The sequence below is a fragment of the Haliotis cracherodii genome, unplaced genomic scaffold, assembly GCF_022045235.1.
Source record: "Haliotis cracherodii isolate W230 unplaced genomic scaffold, xgHalCrac1.p SCAF_1, whole genome shotgun sequence".
NCBI lineage: Eukaryota > Metazoa > Mollusca > Gastropoda > Lepetellida > Haliotidae > Haliotis > Haliotis cracherodii.
This window is the reverse complement of record NW_027266264.1, coordinates 19,434,038-19,451,606: the sequence shown is the minus strand read 5'-3', so window position 1 is coordinate 19,451,606 and position 17,569 is coordinate 19,434,038. Positions and strand designations below refer to the sequence as shown.

The 17,569-nt window shown below is 40.7% G+C and overlaps 4 protein-coding genes across 14 annotated transcripts in view; 3 read left to right on the top strand and 1 right to left on the bottom strand.

Annotated features, from left to right (window-relative positions):
• The window catches only part of LOC139474070 (kinesin-like protein KIF13A), a 258,490-nt gene that overhangs the window by 137,742 nt on the left and 103,179 nt on the right, over positions 1-17,569 (bottom strand). For 8 of the 11 annotated variants that reach the window (XM_071256931.1, XM_071256940.1, XM_071256970.1 and 5 more), the window contains exon 9: positions 8,059-8,100. The exons of 2 other annotated variants lie outside the window; for them this stretch is intronic. In XM_071256931.1, the coding sequence (XP_071113032.1) occupies positions 8,059-8,100 (42 nt within the window). The remainder of the gene's footprint in view (positions 1-8,058; positions 8,101-17,569) is intronic. One more of the 11 variants, XM_071256948.1, reaches the window with a different exon arrangement.
• LOC139461368 (uncharacterized) lies at positions 9,343-10,428 on the top strand. Its single transcript, XM_071242978.1, has one exon. The coding sequence runs from the start codon at positions 9,371-9,373 to the stop codon at positions 10,349-10,351; it is 981 nt and encodes a 326-aa protein (XP_071099079.1). The 5' UTR covers positions 9,343-9,370; the 3' UTR covers positions 10,352-10,428.
• LOC139470693 (insulin-like growth factor-binding protein complex acid labile subunit) lies at positions 12,386-14,065 on the top strand. The gene is made up of 2 exons (XM_071252936.1): positions 12,386-13,526; positions 13,968-14,065. Exons 1-2 carry the CDS (start codon positions 12,386-12,388, stop codon positions 14,063-14,065), a joined length of 1,239 nt encoding a protein of 412 aa, XP_071109037.1.
• On the top strand, positions 15,696-17,360 carry LOC139461360 (leucine-rich repeat transmembrane neuronal protein 2-like). The gene has a single exon (XM_071242972.1). The coding sequence runs from the start codon at positions 15,696-15,698 to the stop codon at positions 17,358-17,360; it is 1,665 nt and encodes a 554-aa protein (XP_071099073.1).

Below are 17,569 nucleotides of genomic sequence, written 5' to 3'. Positions count from 1 at the left end.
TATGTTTGTTTAAAATGCAGGACATGCACACAAGCTGATGAAATACACAAAATAGTTTCACACCATGAACTTCCAATTGCTACCACACCTCATGGTATCCATATTCAACATTCTACCCTCATTCACAAGCGACCACTATCCTCACAGCTACAGAAAAAAACACACAATTTGTCTTGTTTGCCCAAAATGTATATGGTTGACATCAAATATGGAAAAAATTGCATCCTTTGGTTTACAAAGAATACAATGAGTGTTGTTCCAAGTGAAACAAATTTGCAAACTGGGAAAATAATATTGATGTTAAGAAGCGACAATCCATATACTCAGCACATATTTCAGGATGCAATACCATAGACAAGCAGCCATCTCCATTGCCTAGCAACAAGCACTTGAAATCTTTACGGATCTTGAAAATATAAACATCCAAACAAATGCCAAACACTGGCATAAGGGCTTCTCAAGGCAGTGTGATGAATGTTCTGATACACCTTACCTCAGAAACATGCAGTGATTTCTGTGCCAAGGGAAAAGTAAACAAAAGGATTGTCTTCAAGTCATTCAATACTCTATTTTAAGTTTCAACATTTTGGAAACAACATATCAGGGACTGAATATTAATGACTGTGCTGTACTTGAAGCTAAGATAGACCCAGTCGTCTAAGGCGCCGAGATTCGCTGTGCAGAGTTGCGTCCCTTGGGTACGCCAGAAACCTATGATTGTGGGTTCGCCCCGATTATGTTTCTAGGTTTGTCAGCACCATACCCGTGCTCGTGGGTTTCACCGAAGTGGTAAATGACTGAGACCTGCATCACTTCGGGCTTTCCCCCCACATTAAGCTGACACGCCGCAATATAACTGGAATACTGTTAAAAGCGGTGTTAAACCCAACTCACTCACTCACTCACAGATACATAACCCGTACAGCATGTCAACAGGCGGCTCCATCAGTCACCTGACTGCCCAATGTCAACATTACCAGGTGCATTTGCCTACATAGCTTAACACAGTTAAAATTAAGTGAAACTCAATTTTCATTTACACAAGCCTGTGAGAAGTGCATTTATATGCACTAACATGTCTACAAGCAGGATTAGAGGGCTTCAGCAGGTTCAAAGGGCAGACTTTCCTTTTTACACACAACACAGTTTGTTTCCAGGACATTCAGTGAGCCATTAATGAATATTGTGTGTGTGCCTGTGCATGTGTGTGAGTGTGAGTATATGTGAGGCTATGTGTGTGTGTGTGCCTGTAGGTGTGTGCACGTGCTTCAGTGCACGAGTGTCTGATGGTGTGGGTGCGGAAATATTTTTTTACCAGGACGAGACTTCTGGGGAACAAATTATTAGGCCCCAATCCCCAGAATATCAACTGGTTGGTAATAAACAACAGATTTCAGAAATATTGTGTAATGGAATGAGGATGGTAATATTGTGTACATTCTGAAGATGTAATATCTTGTATATTCTGAGGATGGTAATATTGTGTACATTCTGAAGATGTAATATCGTGTATATTCTGAGGATGGTAATATTGTGTACATTCTGAAGATGTAATATCGTGTATATTCTGAAGATGGTAATATTGTGTAGTGGAATGAGGATGGTAATATTGTGTACTGGAATGAGAATGATAATATCGAGTATATTCTGAGGATGGTTATTTATAATTGCCTGTCTCCAATTGCCATGTGACAGTACTTAAAAGATCGCCAGAAGTATACACAACAGGAGGTTCATTGTTGGGAGCGATGTGCTACTCCCAACTACACAAACACCACCATATGACCGCAGACCTCCACTTTCAATGACATAAGCTACCGCAAACATTTGGAAATTGTGTTCGTATTCTATCTCACAAGTTCTGTAGATCTGATCCCTTTTATAGACAGTACACTACTCTGTTCATAAATCTCATTTCAGTTACTCAAATCAAATAAGTTACTCACACAGTACAGAACCACAACAGCACTTCACCACATACGTGAAGGTGGAAACTTTATTTCAAACTAGAAAATTAGACAAACTATAGATCACATGACATTAAGATTGACAATGTGAATATAGGAAAGAATGTGTTTTGTTTTGATGACATGGAAGATATCATACCTAGTGTCTCACAGCAGTGAATGGATACCTGGTAGGATGAGATGGCAAAGTGGTTGTTCACCTTCTAGCACCTAACAGGCTGTGCTTGGGTTGTATACTCCCCATGGAGATGAGAATGATTCTTGAGTGTACACTGATCAAGTGACCGTGGTAATAAAAGCAATTTGAGCATGCCCCCAAGTGGTGAGCAATATAAATAGCCTATTATTATTATCATTATTATTATTACACAGTCAACTGATTACCACACCACACATGATCAAATACATTATTCGAAACTAACAAATACAACTCTTAATTCATATTTCCGCTCCATTTTCGTTCAGAATAAATATCAGTATAAAAAAGAACAAATAACAGTCCCTGATGCCCTCTATATCCTCCAAGGAGAAATATTCGAGTATTGAAACAAGCATTTAAATTTTAAAGTGACAAAACATTATCCAGGGACAATGATTAAAAAAAGTCCTGCACAACATCTAAAGGCAACGCTTTAGGTCAACATATCACTATGAAAATAATGATATTGTTTTAATCTCATCGAATTTCAACAGAAAGCAGTGAATCCCTTCCTGAATGCACGGATCTTGACCATGTCAACACAGCCAACAATGATGGGGCAAACACAGGCTGTGGACTGATGGCTGGATCCCGGCACAAGAGTTGTGCACTCTGCTGCCCTCCTGCCATTAGCCAGACCTCCTTGTATTTGACACATAGTCGGCCATTCACAAGGTGTGCTCGGCTTAGAGGTAAAGCCTTGTTGTTACTGTGTGCCCGTGTAAGACAGTCGGTGTTGTCGACTATTGTAATAGCACGTGATATTCAGTTATACAGCTACAACCAGAGTATTCAGGGAACAACGCTGGACCTCAGGTAACCTAAATAGCTGAGCGGAAATTACATTCAACAGGTAATTTTATTTAATTGGCCATTACATTCTACTGGTAATAATATGATGGGTCTCCATCCCTTTTCACCCAAATGTGCATAGGATCAGCAATTTTATTTCATTTCACTTAATTGATGGTTGAAAATAATTGTTTTCAGTATGAACAGAAGTACTATTAATGATATATCATGGAATTGTTCATTATCATCACTGATTTCTAAATAAAATGAATATGTACAATATAACAAATAATCAAATCAATATCACTGAAAAATATCCCAGAAAGATGAAGAAAAAAAAGTTTGATGTCTCATTATGTAGGGGCATCTTCAAAGAAATTACAATACCGTATTCGACGTAATAAGTGCCCAGGGCACTCACAAAATTAGAAATAGGGTGCTCTTATTAGAATATTATTTTGGTGAAAAAAAGATAACTTTCGTGGTTTATGCTGACAGCCTGAAATGTTTATATTCCACCCATGTATTTTTCAAGAATTTAATTGCCCATAATTAAGGGTGCATAAATAAGTCTTGTGTACATTGATCAATCGGAAGGGGTGCTAATTAGGATTGTTCACTAGCCAATATATTAGCAAATATCGCTGTGGGCGCTTATTAGAGCGGGGCGCTTATTACGTCGAATATGGTAGTTGCTTGATCCGCAAGCTGACACACCAGGAAACAGAGAGTTAGATTTGCCATGGAATGCGTCTCACATAGGAACAATACAGAATAATACTTTGCTTAAAGGGCAAGTTCACACGGAAATGAACCATTTTTTCTTGTACTTTTTCCACATTAAAAGTGTTAACATAGAAGTGTCATAAACAAAAATATAAAAACATCATATTTAATTAACATATTTTTTGCACTAAAACGATTCATATTTTTCACATTTACCAAGTGTTCTATTTCCATAACAAAAACACCATGGCTTATGCCCCTTGCAATATGACGTCATTGGTGCCAATTGATAAACATTATGACGTCATCATGCTTTGTTAGAGCCGCTTCACGTGGGGTAGGTACAGTTTTGTGATTCTAGCATCTCAGATGCCAGCCAGAATTGTGTTTTGCTGAGACACCACTGCGCCGGAGTATGTCGTAGACCATGTTGTTTTACCGCAAACTGGTCCTTGATATCTTTTGCGTTGAGAATAGACAGGGACCCAGTTGAATTGGCACCAATTACGTCATAATCTAAGGGGGATAACTCAGGCCTATTTCGCTCGTAAAACGAAGGCCTCATAACCGCATATCACTTTCACACTATTGTGAGCTTCCTACTTTCACTGTGAAAAAAAATGAGTGTATATTTTCAAACACAGATACTAACTAATTCTAAAATTGCGTTTTGTTTAGAAAAAGAAAGAAAGTGATTTTTGCGTGTACAATGGGTTCGACGTTAGCGTGCAGAGCTTTAAGGATAACCCTGCTCTTAGACCATCCCTTGAAGACATAACAGCACCAATACATCACAAAGATGAATGATGACAGGTTTAAATAAGTTGGAGGTTCATGAGACATACTTGATCACTTCAACAGTTATTCCTGGTGACACTGCAGAACGTCAGGAGGAGAAAGGAGTTCATTGTGAGGGTCACAGAGTGTCTAGTTTTCACAATGTGATGCTAAATGTTACACTAATTGTTGACTTTCCAAATCAGAAAAGTCAGTAATTGCCCCGTGGATAATGAAGCCATCAATATCAATTGCATTCGTTTCCATGTCTATCATTTCAAACAATAAATACCCCTTGACCTTAAACAACCGATGACATTTTATATACAATATCATCAAATATTTAATATTGATTGGTTTTAGTGTCTACAGGAATGTATGTATGTCTGTATATATGTATATATGAATCATGTTTTGTCATTTTTAAAAATTGCGTCTGTCTGGTAATTGGAATGTTTCTGCAATAAATATTAGTTCATCTTATCTTTTACATTATCATTCAATAACTCCACAAAGGAGAGAAAGTACTTGGCATATACCGAAGTGTTTTTTGAGATTCTATATTCTTCTTTCTGAATTAAAAATCAACTTTTTAAAGGTGTGTCCAAGAAATGTAAGTGTTATTGAATTTCGGTGACCAAGTTGGTATGGCTATCTCTAAAATATATCTAATGTCATCAGGTTCCCCACATCATACACTTCTTAATCCCAAACTTTACTTGACTTACCCACAAAATTCCCTCCAGGTGATCCCCTTGATCAACTTTCACTTCACAATTTCTAGTGGCACCTAGGGGGCACGGGTGGCCCAGTCGTCTAAGGTGCCGCGATTCGCTGTGCAGAGTTGCGTCCCTTGGGTACGCCAGAAACCTATGATTGTGGGTTTCCACTCCCGGTTCGCCCCGATTATGTTTCTAGGTTTGTCAGCACCCTACCCGTGCTCGTGGGTTTCACCGAAGTGGTAAACGTCTGAGACCTGCATCACTTCGGGCTTTCCTCCCACATTAAGCTGATACGCCGTGATATAACTGGAATACTGTTATAAGTGGCGTAAAACCCAACTCACTCACTCACACTCACTCGAGTGGCACCTTGTTAACTAGTTAACTACTATGTGATGGAATAAATGTGGAAGTCTAGTAACATTCAGTTTGATCTCAGCTCAGCTAATCATTTTCCAAAACAATAAACGTACCAAACATGATGCTGAGAGTCATGCTCAGCTGAATAAAAAAGTTGTCGGTACAGACTGCCTAGTCCTGCACCATGACCGTGGAATATATTTATTTTATGAAAAATAAATAAATCTAGAAACGCATACAAAAGCAAGTCTAGCCAGCTCAAGCTAGCTCTATTCCACATCAGCATAGGAATTTTTATTTTATTTTTAGAGTCAAGAAGGATATTGTGTAATATAAGATTTCAGAGACTAAATGTTAGTCTACAGACTGCCCAGCTCCAGCTTAAGACAGTGGTAGAAGTAATTTAACCTTTGACAGAGGGACATTATCCCTGTGCAGCAGCATCAGGATCCGTGCACCAAACAGTAGCTGCCTGCCTCCTGATGCAAGGCCTGTCTTAGGGTGACCCCCACACTGGAGGGGCACGGCACATCAAAGGCAAGCTCCACACATGACTAGTACAACACACATATTTCCAATGCATGACATATACCTGCCAGACTCCTTGCCTCGACTCACATACCTGGCCCAGTGTTCCTAGTTACAGGGTATCTTTGGTGGTGAACTCAACGTGAGTCTGCATCACACTGAAGGAGCAACACATTACATGACAAGTACCTACCAACTGACTGTGTCAACCCAATGCACAGCGAGAGAGTAAATGGGCTTGAACACACAGCCAGGTGAGAGTGGTCACTCAGTGATCAGGTCTGGGCCAGATAAGTCAGTGATGAGCTACACAAGGCTGCACACAATCGACCAGATCAAGACCTCTCCTTGAAATTTTGATCACCAGATCCCTATGTGGGCAGCAGGGGTACTGGGTACTTATAGCCGATCCCTATGTAGGCAGCATGAGGTACTGGGTACTTATAGCAGATCCCTATGTGGGCAGCAGGGGTACTTGGTACTTAAAGCCGATCTCTATGTGGGCAGCATGAGGTACTGGGTACTTATAGCAGATCCCTATGTGGGCAGCAGGGGTACTTGGTACTTAAAGCCGATCTCTATGTGGGCAGCATGAGGTACTGGGTACTTATAGCAGATCCCTATGTGGGCAGCAGGGGTACTGGGTACTTATAGCCGATCCCACTGTGGGCAGCATGAGGTACTGGGTACTTATAGCCGATCCCACAGTGGGCAGCAGGGGTACTGGGTACTTATAGCCGATCCCACTGTGGGCAGCATGGGTACTGGGTACTTATGGCAGATCCCCCATGTCTTCTGTACCACCTGAAGCTTCTCCAATGTACAGTGATGTCAAACCGCAACATGTATCAGTATTACGTACAATTGCATACAACAGTGACACCCTTACCAGTGACACCCTGATACCCTGACCAATGACACCCGGATACCCTGACCAGTGATACCCTGATACCCTTACCAATGACACCTTGACACCCTGAACAATGATACCCTGAAACCCTGACCAATGACACCCGGATACCCTGACCAGTGACACCCTGATACACAGACCAGTGACACCCTGATACCCTGACCAATGACACCCTGACCAGTGACACCCTGAACTGTAGCACCCTACACAGCTGAACCCATCCAGCTGAACATGCACCAGTGCACAGGGACACAGCAGCATAGATATACAGGCAGAAGCAGGGTACATGTGATGCACATGCAGTCAGGATGTGTATGATGACATCACTTGGATGTTTATAGCAGGACTATAGTATCTGAACTGTCTTCCACAGGAGCTTGAGATTAGATGTAACATGGATTTGAGAAATCTATCAAATAAGTTTCAGATCACTACATTCACTAGGGCACTGACTAACTTTCATACAAAACATCTCAGAGATTTAAGAACAAATTGGTTACGATAGAGTAGAATGTCCTATAAAGAGTTGATTAAATCATCAAAAATCCTGAGTGGCAATTGTTTTAAGCAAATATACTTTTACATTATTTCATATTATGATTTTGAAATACTTTGACAAATTGCGTCTAATAATGTACACTCAAAGATATTGGAAAACATGAAGTGAGGTGATTGTGCTGATGTTTAGCAGGAGAAGCAATGCACGGATACATTCACATCAAACCTCAACATTCCATCAGTGTATAGTGACACACACAGACATAGATCAAACGTAATGTTTTACATAAACATCGCTCTCCCTACCCCATGTCATTTCTGATACAGACAAAGGAACAATGCAAAATGAACATCAATGTCATGACAGGCTTCACCAACTGCACATTGTTGGATTGAATACACTTAAAGAGATCATAATGGCAGAGACAAGCACATAAACAGCTTAATTACATCCAAAGTTTACCCTTTGAACCCCAGGGTAGGTACGAGTCATGTCAAGCTCACATCAAGATACAAGCCTAAAGACATGCTCTATGATCATTCCAACACTAAGTAAACCAAGCTACATTCTTCTCTCACAGTTCTTGTGGGCTCTTCCTTTCTCCTCCCTCGGAGCACCTGCTAAATGACACGCAACCATTGAAATGTGATTCACAGCCAGGTAAATAATATCTCCATTCCTCACATTATACATAAAGACCTTACAGATGACTCATCACTGGGCTCTTTGAAGAGGGACACTTACTAGAGCCAAAACCCACTCATAATCGGCATATAAATCTGGACTTAATAGACTCCACTCTCGTAGCTTGTGGATGTAATATATTCCCTATCTTTGAACACAACACAGAGGGCAGCAACAGGCAGTGTTTATCAAAGTGGGAACGAAATCAATGAAGATATGAGCGAGGCCATTTAATGGTACGTGGATGGAATGTACATTTCATGAGCAATGATTGATGTGTGTCACAAGGAGTTTCTTCATCCAGTCATTCAAACTGCACATAAACAACAAATATTCGATAAAGATAAAAGGATATGTGTCAGCCTCCTAACTGTTTTTCAGTCAGTGAGTGATAAATCATGAGGAAAAGAGGATGATATTTCAAATATTTAAAATACAATGCTGATAAATCAACACATATTTTCAATCAACTCTCTTGCAAGAAAACATAAAAATCTTATTCTAACTTCAACATACCTCATAATAGCAACATTGGTTTGATGAATTACTTGTGTATTTGACATTCATATGCCATAATTTTCTTACCTTTTAAAAAAAAAGAGTTTTTTTCTTACATTTGAGTCATGAGTCCTGTATCATGGATTGTGGAACAGATCAAATTTGCATTTATTTATATATTTATTTGTTTGCTATGACAATCTTATACTTGAAGGTAAAGAGAACCCCTTTAAGAATGAAAATATGCTTTTAGTGGCTGTAAAATCATATCACACAGAAAATAATGCAATGAAATGTTGTATCTCACTGATGATTTTTTATTTCAGGTGCCAGGACTCTTCAGATGAATGTACTGAACGACCTGATCTGAATCAGAAACATTCATTGACCAGTAAAAAATACATTCCAAAGTCTCTTGGACCAAGCTGAAAAGCTGTCATCGGGGGGGGGGGGGGAGGCTAAAGGGACATTACCCTGTATGGACTGTTACCAAGCCACGCCATGACCTCACTATGAAAAGTTTGGGACTCTTTATTCAACCAATGGCATGATCAAGCTATCAAGAGGCACCTGACTTATATATAAATATTTGCATCAGTTCAGTATCGTGTGGTATTCTAGAGTTTGCTTTTAATAAGCAATGATAAGTTGGTCTACAAAGTTGTAAATATTTTCAAAACTTTTTCATTCTTCAGCAACAGTTTTAGAATGGAAAACCATGTAGTAAATGTCACCATGACAACACCTGTCAATATGACACAGGCACAGGTTGTAACAACGGCTGTGATTGGTTCAATTCTGGTCGTCCTGGTTGTGTTAAACCTGGTGATGTTTTCCATTTACAAGAAACTGACAAATGATCCTGATTCAAGCAGCAAATCCAAGAAGCGTGAGAGTGTGCAGCTGTACCAGGTGAAGCCAGCAGGGGAATACAACTCTGTATCACGCAGCAGCCATCTCAACCAATCATATTCCAGGGAAAACATCACACGCACTATTTCCTTGAATGGAGAGGACAATATATCAGGTGACTATTCACTAGCAGACAGGTCCCTGAGCCGAGATAGGAGTTTGGAAACAGCCAGTGGCCTTGACCTCTCCCCACAGTTAGATACTTCATTTATTTCGCACCAATTTCGCAGGAACGAAAATCTTGACAAGTCACACGAAACAATTTCAAACTTGGAGTTGAGCCAGTCCACAGACTCATCACAAGTTGAAACCGAGGCTCAGATTCATCGTCATCATTTACCCAATGATAGAAAATCAAGTGGATTTAGTGACATCCATAGATATCGAAGCATAAAATCTCAAATGAGGGAGGAAACATCGAATGTCGGTCCTCGTCACCATCATGATGCCCGTCCCATTCCAACAGGGATAACCAGGGAGAGGCACATCACTGGGACGCGTTGTCAAGGCCAACCATGTTGCCAACAGGTGCGGGGATACGTGGATCTGACAGACTTTGACAATGACACGGATACGGACATCCAGTGCATGTGCAGCATGACCAGTGTAGAACTGCCCTCTATGGTGGTGGGGGTGGAAACCTTAGGGGGACATAGCAGCAAACAGAACAGCCCCATCCATGTTCTTGGAAGGCCGATTGTAGAATTCCAGAACCAAGCATTTGAATTTTCAGAAACAAAAACTGCCCTGGAAGAATTTACTGACACCGAATTGTGATGGTAGCCTACTGGTTGAATGTGTGTAATCAAACTGTCCTTGAGTTTATAAGTTTGCCTCTTAAATAAGAACTGCTAGCTATCCCAGAATTTGGAGTAAACTGTTCCATGTGCACCCTCCATGTTCTGACATATACAGTTACATGACTATAGTCTTCATGTATTGGAGAGAACCTGTATTGAAGTTTGTACATAAAGACTGTAAATCCAGTGAAATTTCATTTGTTCTGATTCATATCCAGTGATGACACTTCTGGAAGCACTCATAAAATCAGCAGAATAACTCAAGATGGCTACACCCAAAAGGGTGTGTTGGTCTGTTTGTTGTTAACTATTAGTGAGTGAGTAAGGTTTTACGCCGCTTTTAGCAATATTCCAGCAATATCACGGCGGGGGACACCAGAAATGGGCTTCTCACACAATGTACCCATGTCTGGAATCGAACCTGGGTCTTCGGCGTGACGATCGAACGCTTTAACCACCAGGCTACCTGACTGTCCCTCAGAAACTATTAACAACTCTGATAAAGCCTCTTGGATGCCCCTCCTTCAGGAAACAGTCAACATGTGATGGACACAAGAAATTGTGTATAGAACTCAAGCCTGCAATCCATCAAGTTGTCTTTATGTTACATATGTCGTTATGTTGCAAAACACAGACAGGGACAAGATCGGTTGTCATCATATGCCAGTTGGTATTTGTGTGGGAGACACCAAGGCAACAAACAGAACTTATAAAAATCAAACAGCCATGTAACATTTGGCCCAGCAGGTGTAGTTTTGTAACATTCTTTTCAAATAGAAGTCAAAACCCAACAACAATCAGCAATCGCAAAATATCTCTGCTAAATGCAGAGTCAATTGTATGATTCTGGCTTCTTCATTGCATGTGTTTTCATGAAAAGGTGAGCATATCCTGCCCCATGAGTGGCACCTGACACAAACACATGCAAAGGAAAGTCAATTGTTCATGAGAAAAACAAACATGGGAAAATATGGTACAAGTCAAAAAGGGGATTGCATTGGACATAATTTTTGTCACTGATGGGTCAAATTTGGAAACGACCTATACGTCTTCAAAGGTGAAGTTGCATGATGATGGTAATCCTTCAAAGAAGATTCCTTATGGTCATTATTGTGGTTTTGACTTCAGTGTTCATGCAGCTTTTGCAAAGGTTCTTAAAACATCATTTACGATTTAGAATATCCCATTAAACTTTCAATTCTAATGCCTCAAACACATCAAATGACAGCACTATAGACCACACTAACTTTGAAAGAAGCTTATAATAACAATCAGTGAACATTAGTAGCAAAGATTAGCAATACAGGGACAAGCAAAGGTACACTTTACCCGGTTAGGTCCGGTACCACATCTTGATAGGGAGTGAGGGTTTGGAGCTCATATTATTTCCGTAATCTTTACATATTACCTACATCAAGGAAAGGTTTATACCATCATGGCTGTCACACTCATTTATCACCGCTCTTAACAACTTAAGAATTATTAATGTCTGATTCCATTATGATAAGTAGCAAAGGCTTACTTTCCATAAATAGCAGCCAAACACGTCCATTGCGAAACATTCATGTGGCTGGATCAGAATCCTTAATCCAATCTAAACTCATGAAATAATAATTCATCAATAGCAAATCAAATGATGACAACATAACGTGCCCAAAATAAATTGGTGGACTTGAAACTGCGTCATTACATTACAAAGTCTTGTGCAGAGATTTGTAAACTTCCAGTTTTACAAGAACATGAACTGACGTTTGAGAGAAGGGACACCATTATAGTTGTCAAAAGTGACTTTTGTGTAGTTCTTGAATGCGTCAAGTACACATTTTACTCCACAAGTGACAGATGACCTTCGATGAAATCGACTGTGTTCCGCTGAGAGGTCAATCACATTATCCACTACTCACAAGACTGTTCTTTAGCTGATACAGTATTGGAACCACCTTCATCTGGCTTTCCTGTAACCAAACACTGAATTCCTTCAAATTCATATACTTGACAATTTTAAGGAAACATGCATGTGAGAATGGAGTCCATCACTGCCCTAGCAATGCTTCTCCTGTGTGCTATTGGTGGAAGCAGTTCGTGCAGTCCACCTCCCTGTATGAAATGTGACATTGGGCAAAGCGGACAACCAGAAAATTTTGTGTGTCAGCAGATCTGTCCAAATTCCCTGCCGCCAAGTGTGAAAACCCTGGTGTTGATGAATGGCAAGTGTCCCCCAATGGAGTCCATGATGATGTCCAGATACATCAGCAGAATGGTCAAATTGGAGTCTCTCACCATCAATCGGTACAACATCCAGAAGTTCTGGGGTGCTGTCTTTGCGAGCAACACCCAACTGACACATCTCACTCTCATGCTGAACAACTTCAATACTTTTGGGGCAACAACGTTCCAAGGTCTAACAAAGCTGGAAGAACTTAACATGATGAGAAGTAATATTGTAACTCTTCCTGACAATGGCTTCTCTCCGCTGTCATCTCTGAAGACACTCAACATAATGGCCAACAAGATCACAGACATATCAGAGGCAGCATTTGCTGGCTTGTCCAGTCTTGAGACAATAGACATGACATATAACGTGATCACTACAGTTGGCAGCAAGTCCTTCCAACCTCTACAATCAGTCCAATCCATAAAACTTCCACACAACCAACTCACTGCAATCCCTACATCTCTGTTTTCCAACCTAAGGAACCTGAAGACATTGGACATGACCTCTAACAAGATATCCTCTGTGGCAACAGATGCCTTCACAGGAACTGCCATTGACACTCTGGACATATCTCAAAACATGCTTACATCTGTTCCGAACTTCAAGACCTGTCGATCTGCTCCTGCAACACTCAACCTTCAAAATAACAAGATCACATCAGTTGCTGCAGGTGATTTCGGTGGTTTAACTGTAAAGACTCTCAACCTGAGAAACAACTCAATCAGTCACGTGGAGGATGGTGCCTTTGCTGGGAGCCACATCTCGGAGCTGGATCTGGGAGGAAACCAGCTCAGCTCTTTGCCAGAGTCCATGTCGGGCATGTTGGCATCAGTGCACACACTGAAGTTGGATCACCATGACAACTGGCAGTGTGTGTGTAGCCAGCTATGGTTGGCTCGCTACCTCAAGTCACGCAGGGTATCGGACGGGCCTACCTGTATGAGGCCTATTATGTACATCGGAAGAAAATTGTCAGAATCCACACCTGATCTGGAGATTGAATGCATGACAACTACAACTACTACCACGACAACAACAACCACTACCACTACAACAACCACCACTCCTACTACTACAACTACAACCACAACAACTCCAACAACCACCACCACTACAACAACAACTACAACAACTCCAACCACCACAACAACTACAACCACAACAACAACTCCAACTACCACAACAACTCCTACTACAACTACAACCACATCTACTACAACCACCACAACACCTTTAACAACAATTACAACTACAACAAGAATACCAACGACAACAACAACCACATCAAAATCTCTTCCCAAAGTGAAGGCTACCACCACTGCCACCAGTGCAACACAGATGCTGACCGATGACACCTCTCTCATACCCATCATTGCAGGTGTGGCATGTGGTGTGCTGCTGTTGGCAGGCACTGCCACAACTTGCATTGTGTACAAGAACAAGAACAAGAACAGGAACAAAGTGTCCCCATTCTGACAGTCCTCATGGCAGAAATAACCAGAACCTGCTGACACAGTCTGCTCCTCGTTTAAGATGCCTCAGTGGTTAGGAGACACTCTTTGACTTCAAAATGTTCCAAAATAGACATCAATTCTGTCTGGGAAGACTTATTTGTTTTTCAAAAGCGCTCCATGTTATTTTGGATTATACATACCCAGAAACCTTGATGAGCTGAAGTGCTTGGAACCATCCAATACATATTTCGTTATCAGAGTTTCAAGACATGCAGGTTGGTTGTCAGTTTGTAAATATATCCACACTTGTATTGTTTCCCTTTAACTGTTATGTGTTAGTTATAAGTTTATCCTTTATTTTTTTCTTAAAGTGAATAAAAAAGTCAGTGTATATCGATCGATCAACAAAATCACTCCAGAAATCAAGCCAACCAGCTGTGACAATCTACTACTTTTAACAAAAAGCAGCAGTTTAATTGTCATAGCAAATTTATGTGTAAAGTATAATTTACACCAAAACTAGAAAAGAAAAGAACACCATACTTGACACCATATCGTGTCACTGAAGATATTTTTGTGCATGTGAATCTAGTGCGCGAATGTGCTGGGTTTTAGTACTTTAAAAAATATTCCAGCAATATCAAGGCAGGGGACCCAAGAAATGGTCTTCACATATTGTACCCATATGGGGAATTAAACCCGCAAATGCTTTAACCCCAAGGCCCCTATGTGATATGTAATATGTAATTGATGTGAACTGTACTGACATAAAGCCTACCCTGAAATGACTCATAACAGTAGTTTAATTACATTTCATATCCTCATTTCACGATGCGACCACACTTGAACTACTGCAGCACATCGGTGTCAACAGTGGAAGCTTCGATGGATCTATCGAAACAAATTCTTTGTAAAATTGGACCCAAATTACCCATACAAACCATGCAAGTCAGTTAATACAGTGTTAACATACACTTTACAGAGCTTCTGATAAAATGCCTATTGGATATATGTTTTATCTTCTCGACATCTGGAAATTTGTAAGACAATGTGTCTCCCATAAATAACCCTTAATATTTTGACAGAAACTTTAGAGGATGCAATAAATCATAGTGTATGACTGCTTGTCATGATAAGACATTAATGAGCCTACAGACCTTAGGGTCAAGGTATTGATCAAGTCTAATGTATATTAAACTTTAACAAAATCAATAGAGAAAGTAAATACCACAGCGGACTAAACAATTACATCAAAAGGAGTTACGCTTAGGAATTTTTAATTTAGAATTTCTATCACACATTAAGTGTGCGTTCACTTGAGAAAGCGTTACAAGAACATGATTTAGTCTAAGTTGGTGGGAAGGTGCAGACACCATCAGAAGTCCGCCAGTGAGCCGGTTTGTGAATGTCAAGCGGTGCCCTTGCAGTGACAATTATGTAGAGATAAGGCATTCACAACCAATTTCAACTATTCGTTAAAGAAATCTTGGTGACAACAGAGTTGATATTGCCATCAACCACAGTAGATCTTGAACCATCTTGTTCTCTAAGGAGCCTAGCTATCTTCGTGTGGATGCTGGAGTCTTAATCTGATAACACCATGGGTAAGTGACCACACTCAATAATCTGACAATACATTTGAAATGTTCCTGATGTTGGTGGTGACAATGGCTTCCACAATAGTGACATTTATGTTTCCTGTTCTGACATTGCTGAGTGTTGGGAAATGTGACCCAGCAAAGAACTGTCTCCCAGAAAATAAATGTCCAACTGATCTCCCTGCGACTCTGACTTGTCTCACCATGGTGAACACTCCATGTGGTGCATTCAAAGATGGGATGATGATAAAAGCTAAACTAGGGCATCTGACAAATCTCCAGACTCTGATTATAAACAACTGCAATATCATCATGTTGAGGGGCTCCCCATTCCAGGACAATGTGAACATGACGGACCTGGAGCTCATATCAAACAAGTTCAGCACATATAACCGAAACACATTTCAAAACCTGAGAAAGCTGGAATCTCTGAAGATAACAAGGAGCACAGTAGCTGTGCTCCCTGATGATGGACTTGGGGATCTCACCTCCCTCATCCATCTTAACCTGCAGTTGAATCGTATCACAACTTTAAAACAGAGAAGCTTCTCTGGGTTGGGAAGACTGCAGTCTTTGGATCTTAGTTATAACAGAATAACAATTGAAGCCAACACATTTGACTTACTGACTTCTGTACAAAGTATAAACCTTCAAAATAACCAAATATCATCTCTTCCAGATGCATATTTTGAAAAGACAATAAAATTGAAAACACTAACTCTAAACTCAAACAACCTTACAACATTTGCTACAAGTCTGACTTTGGACCAACTTGACCTGTCCTCAAATGAACTTACATCTATTCCAAAGGTCCAGTCAAAAAATCTTAAACTTGAAAATAACAAGATCTCCACCGTGAAAGGCGGAGATTTTGTTGGAATGACAATTACATTGGTAGATCTGAAAAACAACCCAATTTCTCAGATTGAATCTGGTGCTTTCACTGGTAGCGTAATCTCCGAGCTAAATCTCGAATCAACCAAGCTAACATGTTTGCCCAAGTCAATGTCTGCCCTGACCAACATGACTACCTTGTTGAAGCTGGATAACAATGGTGCCTGGGAGTGTGTGTGTGGCCAGCTCTGGCTGGCCCGGTACCTGCAGACTCAACGGGGAGGAGGGCCTTCCTGTAGGTCACAGAACCATGCAGGTCAGAAGCTGGGGGACATAGCACTGGACCTAGAAACTGAATGTGTGACTACCACATCATCATCAAGTACTACATCAACATCAACAGCTTCTACAACATTGGCCACTACAACTCCAGGGGCGACAACTGGTGTCCAGACGTTTCCAACATCGTTTCCAACATCGAATCCAAATGAAATCAGCAGCAACCTTCCTGTCACTAAAACTCTCCAGACACATCCTTCTCCTCAAGTTTCCACAAACTCCAGCATCCATCAAGAAAACCAAACAACCACTGGCGGTAACCAAAGGAACCCTTCCACCCACAGACCAGGAGAAGCTGGGGAGTCCAGCCCTGTCCCCATCATTGCTGGTGTGACCTGTGCCATCCTCCTGGCTGCTGCAGTCATCCTAGGGCTCCTGTTGTGGAAGAAGAAATTCAAGGTGGAACCTGCTCAAGAATCTCCAAGGTTTAAGGAACTGCCAGACTCTCTCACTGACAGGAGTCATCCGGGACACGCCCCTTACTCCACTGGCTGTCATCAAGGTTCCACAGATGGGCCACAACAAAGAAAATTCCTGAGCTCATGAATTCAAGAATGGGATATATGGCAACTGCACCTGGTATTGATGTAATGAAACATTTCAGAGTAAAATTGTAAAATCACTTGAAACGAGAGGAACAAAACTTGGCTGTAACTTCAAATCTATTGAAACAGTGAAGTGAATTCCTCATGAAAATGACATACACATAAAGATACAGTTCATAGATTCCTAACTGTTATGATCTGAAATGTTAT

Excerpts from the sequence above, each read along its gene's own strand:
- LOC139461368 (XM_071242978.1), top strand. The coding sequence starts at position 9,371 with ATGGAAAACCATGTAGTAAATGTCACCATGACAACACCTGTCAATATG.
- LOC139470693 (XM_071252936.1), top strand. The coding sequence starts at position 12,386 with ATGCATGTGAGAATGGAGTCCATCACTGCCCTAGCAATGCTTCTCCTG. Across the intron at positions 13,527-13,967 it reads GGTATCGGACGGGCCTACCT|GTGTGGCATGTGGTGTGCTG; the intron begins GTATGAGGCCTA and ends CCATCATTGCAG.
- LOC139461360 (XM_071242972.1), top strand. The coding sequence starts at position 15,696 with ATGTTGGTGGTGACAATGGCTTCCACAATAGTGACATTTATGTTTCCT.